This window comes from Anolis carolinensis, chromosome 4 (assembly GCF_035594765.1).
Source record: "Anolis carolinensis isolate JA03-04 chromosome 4, rAnoCar3.1.pri, whole genome shotgun sequence".
NCBI lineage: Eukaryota > Metazoa > Chordata > Lepidosauria > Squamata > Dactyloidae > Anolis > Anolis carolinensis.
Window position 1 is genome coordinate 176,783,519 of NC_085844.1, and position 8,926 is coordinate 176,792,444.

Here is an 8,926-nt window from a genome sequence, read left to right on the forward strand (position 1 = left end):
GTCTGCCACTTGTTTGGGAGTACTTGTGTTGTTGTTGGGTGTGTTGGCCCATTGCGTGTTGCTGCCTAGAGAAGCAGCTGTGGATTCGGGCAGGAGGCAGACTGTGCTGGATAAAACAGAATGTTGGATAAGCGAAGGTTGGATAAGCGAGACTCTGCTGTATAATCACACACACACACATAAAGAAAGGGGACAATGTGATATTGATGGGTAATGTTAATCAGAACTTCCCTGTTCTATTTGTAGGTGCCTTTGATTTGTGACACAAAACCCATTAGTATCCACCAGATCATGTACCAGAGAAATGGTTGTGTGAAAAGCATGAATGAGCCACATGGATCTGAGTCATCAAAGTCAATACACCATCACATACCTATCCAAGTGGAGGAAGAAGAAATTCCCACAGACACTCATACAGAGAAATGCTGCAGTAAAGACCACTGTACTATTGAAATCAATGAATTGGAGACCAATGTGTAGCTGTTACTTCTGCTGTTGTCAGAAACCTAAAGACTACCTCATAGCTGGAGTTGGGAGTCAGCCTCTTGCCTTGAATAGGAAAGCATGGAATGACTGCAATATACAAACTGAGGCTGTGAGGCCAGCTGTGAACATCTGAGAAGAAGAAAAACGGTTGGGACTTTTTCAGTAGGCAGGTTGGTTTTGATAAAACAAAAATGAAAAAGGAGTGGTTTTCTTTGGACAAGCTGATGCAATTGCATCTCCAATGCACTTCAAAAATCCCTGATCCCAACAATTTCTTAGTGGTCACATTCCTTTCATCATACTGATAGTGAAGATAACCCTTCGGTATTCAATAATGCCATGTTTGACTATATGTAGCTTCAAATTGACTTGTCATAATTGCACTTACTTTTTAACCTCAATCAATGAATATTTTACATTTATTTGGTTGACATAGCAGTAAATTGAAGAGAAATCTATCTTAGCCATAGTTTAGGATATTATTTCCTATTTGGAAAAGAATCTTATTTTTATATGTCTAACCAACTGTAATGGAGAAAATCCAGTTTAGTCCCAACTAGAGTAAACTTGTTGAAGTAAATGGTATTTACATTAGCATTGACTAAGAAATTGCATTTATTTCAGGGAGTCTACTATAGAGGATTTATCTCAATTTTTGAACCAACTGCAGCTGTGACTGAGCCAGAGTAGTTTATGATTAATGTTAAATATAGCTTATTGAAATAAATCAGCACCACACAATTGCTATTTGTCTTGGCTTATTTCAATAAACTATAGTTAACACTAACCAAAGTTTCTTAATTGGTCAGAACAAATAACAGTGGCTTTGTAAAGAAAACATGTAGAAGCTTAAAATTTCTTCTCTGGGACTCCTTCAAAGGAGAAAATGGGATTATGTAGTGCATAATTCACTGCTCATATACTGTAATGTGTGAGTCGGAAGCTGGGGTTCACTGTTCCTTGTGAATTCAGCCAAAGTTGCCATGTGACAATTACTCTTGGTTGCAAAATTACATATTATCAAATGTTCTATTTCAATAATCAGTGTATCTAAATACTGATTGCATAGCTCCATACCTTTCAGTTAAACTCTAAATAGCTCTTCTTCTCTAATTCTGTTGATGCAACAATAATGTAAGTATTGATAAAACATAAAAAGAGTTGCGTACATTAGAGATTCTCAAAACATTGACATTTGTACAAAAAAAGTTGCAACCAACCACATTTGTTACTTGGTTAGGGTTTTGTTTTTCAATTTTCTAAAGCATTGAATGTTTTTTTTTTTTGGGTCACTTTTGTTGTTATCTCCCTTGAGAACTAATAAGAGTTCTGATTAAGGAGTTTGCTATTTGAAGGAGGTCTCATTTTGGGAGATTTTTTCTTGGGTAGTAAGCCACCGTCTACAAATATCCCATCATTTTTGCCTTCCAAGTGCCAGATACATGCTTCTTTTTCATTCTTCCTTCCATCCAAGCCCTAGCACTATAGGAATTAGTCTGGACAATGAGAACCCATGGTGCTAAAGAAGAGTACATAATGTTCTCTCACTTGTATAGACTGTACATATTGTGATCTTTACTCGCCCGGTTTTATTAATATAGACTTTGTGCTTCGGTACCAGACTAAACACAGGCTGGGAACCAATTTTAACTTCATTTTAATATTGTTCCTTCATAAGGTTCCAATTATTTTTATCTGTAGACTTGTGTCTCTGAATTAAAACCATATTTATATCTCCCTCGCACCCACTCGATCAGTCTTTACCCTGGGTGGCCTTCCTTTAGGTCCTATCCAAATGTCCAGACATATATTCCTGTGCTTCCAATAAGGTGGTGGCTTCATTTGAAGTTGGAACAGCATGATGTAGGGGACAAGACACAGTGCTTCAGTGGTTGAATAGACTGTGCCAATTTCACAGTCTATTTGCTGAACATAGAGGCCAAGACACCTCTACTGTGAGGGTGTAAATCTTTGGATTGAGATTGAGGGGATCCACATTCAATCTGGAAACACATCGGCTAGAATTGGGCCATTTGCTTTTGCTCAGTGAGTCCACCATCCATCACAAGGGTGTCTGTGATGATGATAAAATAGGGAAATGGGGATGACACGTGCCACCACAATGGTATTGGAAGAAAGCCACAATAAAATATAGTAAGTAAATATTTGGTAAGTGTAGTTTTCATTTGAATTCTGTGTTCCAATGTACACATGCCAGAATTCTCTGCTATGTAAATCTTTTTAAAGTACATGAACCTCTTTCTTTCTTTTTTGGTCTTGGGCAGAATTGCAAAGAAGCTACTTAGGGTTATAGACAGTGCCCATCATCAGCAGAGACCGATGTAGGTATGCATTTTGGGACTGTGTCTGCAAGTGATAATTCTTTGGGGCGCCATGTTTGTTCCAGAACACTGGGAACATGGCTTCTTCTGGATCTGAAAGGTATTCTCCTGTTCAGTGCCTGCTTTGCAGAAGGGACATGGGTCATGGAAGATGTCTTTCTGTTCAGTTTGCACGCGACTTCACCCATTGATCTGCATGCCCTTGTGCATTCTGTTTTCTCCTCTTTCTCCTACCTTGGATTCTGCTACTCAGTACATTGGCAATTTGCTGTTCTCTCGCCCCTGCCTTATTCCTTCACTGGAGAGAGGAAGAGAGTTTTATGTCATACAGTTCTGAGAAAAAGCCACAGAGCCATTTGGAGGAAAGGGGAACAGTTCTGTCATCTCCACCATATGCAACTGATTTGATTTTGATTGGAATTTGTTCTGGTTGCTGGCTTTTGTTTTCTATGCACACACACTCTCACACACAAATGGCTGGGCGACTTGAGTGTTCTCGTTCTCTTGCTCTCTCCTGTCTTCCTCTCTTGAATCCTTAAATTATAAAATAACCCCACAGTATTAACAGTTATCAAACAATGTATTTATTATCTGTGTTTTTGATGGAAAATGTTTTTAATAAACATGCCATTGTGAAACGTGGTTGTCTGTGCAGCTGTAGAATGAGCTTATTTTTATTTTCGGAGTTAAAACTACTGTTGTCTGATTTTCTGTTATACACAATTTCTAAATCAGTATTTTGACTCCAAAATTCAGGTTTTCCACTGATTCAATTTCTGCAGCAGAGTTTTCTGAAGAATAGCCAGTTCCTGACACAAAATGCAAAGAAATGAGATAGTTTTTCAAGACAATTATGTTTCTGTTTCATTGTCTATTTTAATGGGTGCTTTCTGTTTGGTATTGTAATGCAAAATCGTTTGCAAGGCCAGTCTGTAAAGTGTGATATAGAAAAAGTAGCTTACATTTTAACAATTTCTCAGGACTAAAAACAAATAGACATTGCAGAATATGCATCTGTTTATTATTTGCCCGCTTCCAACAGGAAATACTTTGCAAGAGGGGAAAAGGGCAACCTGTGAATTCAATCTTAGATTTTACAGATATTTTTCACTTCTTATTTTCCTACAGTATATCATCACAGCTGTTGATTATGTAAGCTGTATGTGTAAATGCTTTGTACTGAGAACTTATGGTTCTCATGAGTTCCTCAAGAGACAAAAAAAATTCCACACCCTCAGATAGTAATATAAAATAAACCATCTGTAGATCACAGCAGCATTTTGAGCAGAATTAAACCAGATTTCTCAATGGAAAGGAAGTAATTCTGACATGGAAAATATTATTATTCAGCCCTATTCCCTAAATAAAAAAGAAATTAGCGATGTCTAAAAACAGGCTCAAAATTAGGATGGAAAAACAGATAACAATACTAATGGTAAGAAATAATAGAGGAAAGCTGATCACTTAAACCAATGGTGCAACATTCTTAAAAATCATTAGCAGAGAACTTTTGGCCCAAGGTTTCATGTTCGCCATTAGAGTGGAGCCATAAAGTAGACTAAATACATATCTAGAGAATTTCCAATGTTTACATCACTTCAGTAATTATTGCAGATTTCTTCATTATTTTCTCCAAAACTATACTTGGAGAAAAGGAATGTGTGGATCCTCCCCAGATGTAAGGGCTCACTTTTTTCAGTTCTGTTTCATTTTTCTTCCATAAACACTCTTTATAGTAGCTGGAAGGCTCCAACTCCAGCACCACAAGTTTAATATTATGGGAGACTTAGAAAAAATGACATTATGCTTAAGAGACCAGATACTGTAATTTAATTCTTAAGAGTCCCAAGCATACTGATATTAAAATACCCCTTGCTCTGTTTTCCAGATTCCCCTTTGTCTTGCTAGCCTGATATTAATAGATATTTGTTTTCTTCTATTATTAGGGCAAGTCAACTGAAGATAAAAGCCAGAAGCAGACCAGCTTGATATATGTGTCAAGACTTCCATCTTGGTTCCACATATAGTATACATGTATGTTCAGGGAAGGAACCTTCATGTACATAACAATATTTGCTAAGGCTTTTGTGTAGGGTTTTCAGTTGTATGGAAGCCTTCACACTTGTAGATGTTAATGCAATATATTCACACAGAGTGATGTCAGAGTCAGCAGATTCATCACAGATCCACTCAATTGTTCATGTGTTCAATTTATCAGCAAGTGTAACATTTGAACAAGGTTGGTTGTCTTTTATGTTTCTACAAAGGCTATCAGACAATGGAATATGGTCCACTAGCTAGCTTCCAGTGAACCGCCAATATTGTGGGGAAATGAGATATCAAACACAAAACTAACCCAGCGCAATCATATAACAAAGCTATCATGTGATAAACTCCTGCAGAGCTTTCAAACTATGTTCTAGGGAAATCTGGCCCACAGTTCCTCAAGAGGTTTAGAAAGTTTCTTCACTGTGAAAGCAATAATGAAACCCAATTGAATTACTAGGCAGGTAGCATGCCTTGGAAACTTCTGTGAAGGATGACATGCAGGTCTCATGTGGAAAATAAGAGTATTAACTGGAATATGAACAAGAGTACGGACAGTGTGCTGAAAACCAAGTCAGTCCTTTATTAAAATTAGCTTATTTTATATTAACAACTCCTTACCACTTTGCTCATAATTATATGCTATAAAAAGAAGAATCACTGTAATCGTAAAGCAGTGGTTATCAGCCTGTGGGTCCCTAGATGTTTTGGCCTTTAACTCTCAGAAATCTGAATAGCTGGTAAACTGGCTGGGATTTCTGGGAGTTGTAGGCCAAAACACCTGGGGACCCTCAAATTGAGAACCACTGTTGTTAAAGGGATGGAAAAATAAGAGAGTTTTATTTCTGGTAATGTAATCATTATGATAAAGAGGGTTTGGACCTGGTAGATTTAGAACATACCCAGAAAAATAAAGTCATAATCAACTTACACCTCGTGATTTCAACCAGATTACTCTTTGGAATATAAAACTTTGTCTTTCCTGTTCCTGAACAGTTTTGAGTTGAATAACTCAAACAAATCTATTATTATTCTTTTTTCGGCCAAAATCAGGATTTTGCTTTTCTCCTCCTGCTGAAAACTGCATTTTCCTTCAGGAAACAGCTCAAATTCCTGGTGGTAAATATTGGCAAAGTACTTACACTGGTTATACAGACAGTTTACACAGATGATTGCACCAAAGTGTGCTTTTTTTCAAGTCCAGATCCCCTGCCATGGACTGGAGAAGGAAAACAGGAGACATTAAAACAAAGTGACACTAACTCCCCCAGTTCTCTTTGATAAGTAATTTTTATTTGTTTTCAACAGGATTTATGAAAACATAAACAAAAACATAATTGCTAATTGCAATTGTGAAGGGAAGGGGAAATAGAATAAAGAGGGTATGGCAAGAAAAGATATAGATACAAAGAAAGATAAGTTAGTGATGAATAACTCCCCCAGTTCTCAAAACAACCCAAACTCCACCGATCTTAAAGTTAAGAAGAATCCATTACAACATTAAAATGCTGAGAAAAAACTTACAACTATTCCCGTGTTTACCTACACTTCCTATTTTATCTTGTTCTGAGAGAAGTAGCAGTATGACAAAAGTGTGTCAGGCTGCTTCTCAGTATTTGAATGCTACAAGTCCCATTAAGCCCCACTAGGCTTGCTTTCACAGATGTCAAAACAGAGCACTGTGGGATTTATTGAGATCAGCTGGACTTACCATGTTAAAATACCAAGAAACAATCTAATATATTCACATTTTTAAAAATATCCAGAAACAATAGGGAGTGGGCAAAAGATGAGTACTTTGGTTTCCCAAAGCATAACAGGACACCATTACATTTTACTTTAGTTACAGCTCTTGCCCTCAATGTATAGAGGTCTGCAAAATCCATTTATTCTTAACCTGAAGATCTGTGTGATTTTGAATGGAAATAGGCAAGTACGTCCCAGTTTAAAGTCTCCTGTCGATGGGAACTTACAGATATTGTACTGTAGCTCTAGGTGGCATAGCCAGTGATGGGAAATCTGGGGAATGGCAGTCCAATGACATCTGAGGGTTATCATGATTTCCACCCTTGGATTGACCCATCCAAAGCCTTGAAGTTCACTCAGTGATCAATATTAACTTGACTTAGCCCACCACACCAGACTGCTGTGATGATAAAATGAGTCATGGAGTTAAACTACACACACAATCGTGTTATGATTATTATCTCATATTCAGTAGTTATTGTCATACTGATGGAGTCCTCGAAGTAATAGTTTAAACCAATTACATTACTCTTGGACAATAAAGTGAGGTTAGGTGTCCTACCCCTCAAAACATGATTAGCATCTTTCATAGAACTGAGAATTCTCAAGGATGGTAAGAGTGTTGTGCAGCTCCACAAAATTAAAAACGAGTCCAATTTAACAATGACAAGAATTAAGCTTGCCAAATTAATTGAGCATTCCTATGCAGCGTTGACAGCAAGCAAGAATACAAGTAGATTTATATTTGTTTTCCTTCTTGGACTGAACTGTGTAAACAGTATGAATTCCTAACATTCCAACAGTTCCATGTAATAATGCACCCAATAAATCTGCTTTGAAATGTCCTTGTAAAACCTAAGCTCATCTGCAGTTGTACAATATGCAATTGTACAAGGATCTAGACCTATATTTACAAAGCACTTCAGCATGAACATATAACATTTGTTATTCATCTGTTTAATGGCTTTGGTCAACTCGGTTGTAACTTGATTCTGAAGGAGTTTCACATATGAGCAATCAACATATGCATACTTATGCTGTGTTCATGTTGTTCTCATTTGCCATCAAATTAACTTTGAGTTATGTGACCCTTTGAATGAAAGACATCCAAGAGCCCCAGTTATCAACCAAGCATTATTGTCTTTTCCAATGTGTCCAGACTACAATAGCCTCAATTTAGTAATCTTTGCTTATAAGTGAGGGTTTATTTGCTACACGGCCCATCCTTTTGTCTTAGATATGATCATTTTATAACTGGAGAGTTTTAGATGACAGCTCCAGAACTCAAACAAGATATTTGCCTCAATGTGAAAGATAGTGCTTTCTTCTTTAAACAAAACAAAACATTTTCTTTACAAATGACTCTATCTTAATTTTTGTGAGGACATAATCATGGTTATTATAACATACATGTTTTCAATAAATGAAACATCTGAAAACCACTTACATAGAACATGTTAATTTTAGAAGTAGTTATGGTTCTGAAGCCCCAAAAGGAGTTGAATTTGTGAAAAGCAACACCATATCTCAAAAATAACTTTAAAAGCTTTCCCTTCTGGTTTCTCTTGTTGAGATATCTAAATGCTGGAAGTTGCTCACCTGCATTTTAAATATACACTTTCCAGCCTTTTTGTAATCACTTCAACGCCCTCAGCAGAGGACATGGCAGCTGCTTCAATTACATCAGAAACCAGCAGTTAAAGCATGAGTTAGCCCTCCTCTACCATATAATGTGGCCATGGTCCCATAATTACAAAAGCAATATAAATTAATTTATACTGCAAAAGAAGGGAAAGTATACAAACATACTATAGCATCATTTACTATAGTATAGTCCACTGACTGCAGTGACTGTTGATGGGTTCCATAAAAGTGAGACAATGTATCAGGTCTGGATTTTAGCCTATGCTGGGTGGTTAACCTTAACCCCCACTCAATGGGTTTAATACTTATGTAAGCAGCATTAATATTTGAATAAAAACTCCAGGTAAATCCATCTTTTCACTCTCATGGATTGTATCTACTGGCGGTGATATAGGCAAGCATGATTAGAATGGCTTAGGTAGAATAGTAGCTGGGCAGGTGCTACTGAACTCCAGCTGGCTAACTCAAAGAAGCATAAAAATGACCATAATTTCTCCCTTCTGTCTTTGCCTATTGACCATTACCCTGTATAGAACACGTTGTATATTGCTCAGCACACATCACTTAAAATTTCAAAGCCTGTAAGAAAGGATCACATTTACCACACTAAATGGTGTTGTTCAACAGTGTAAAGGCATGTGGCATTCCTCAACAGAGGCTCT

The 8,926-nt window shown here is 37.1% G+C and overlaps 1 protein-coding gene across 2 annotated transcripts in view; it reads left to right on the top strand.

Annotated features, from left to right (window-relative positions):
- The window catches only part of slc1a7 (solute carrier family 1 member 7), a 72,983-nt gene extending 69,513 nt beyond the window's left edge, over positions 1–3,470 (top strand). For both annotated transcript variants that reach the window (XM_003220312.4, XM_062978300.1), the window contains one exon: positions 247–3,470. In XM_003220312.4, the coding sequence (XP_003220360.1) occupies positions 247–480 (234 nt within the window). In that variant the 3' untranslated portion in view covers positions 481–3,470. The remainder of the gene's footprint in view (positions 1–246) is intronic.
- Positions 3,471–8,926: the final 5,456 nt, after the last annotated feature.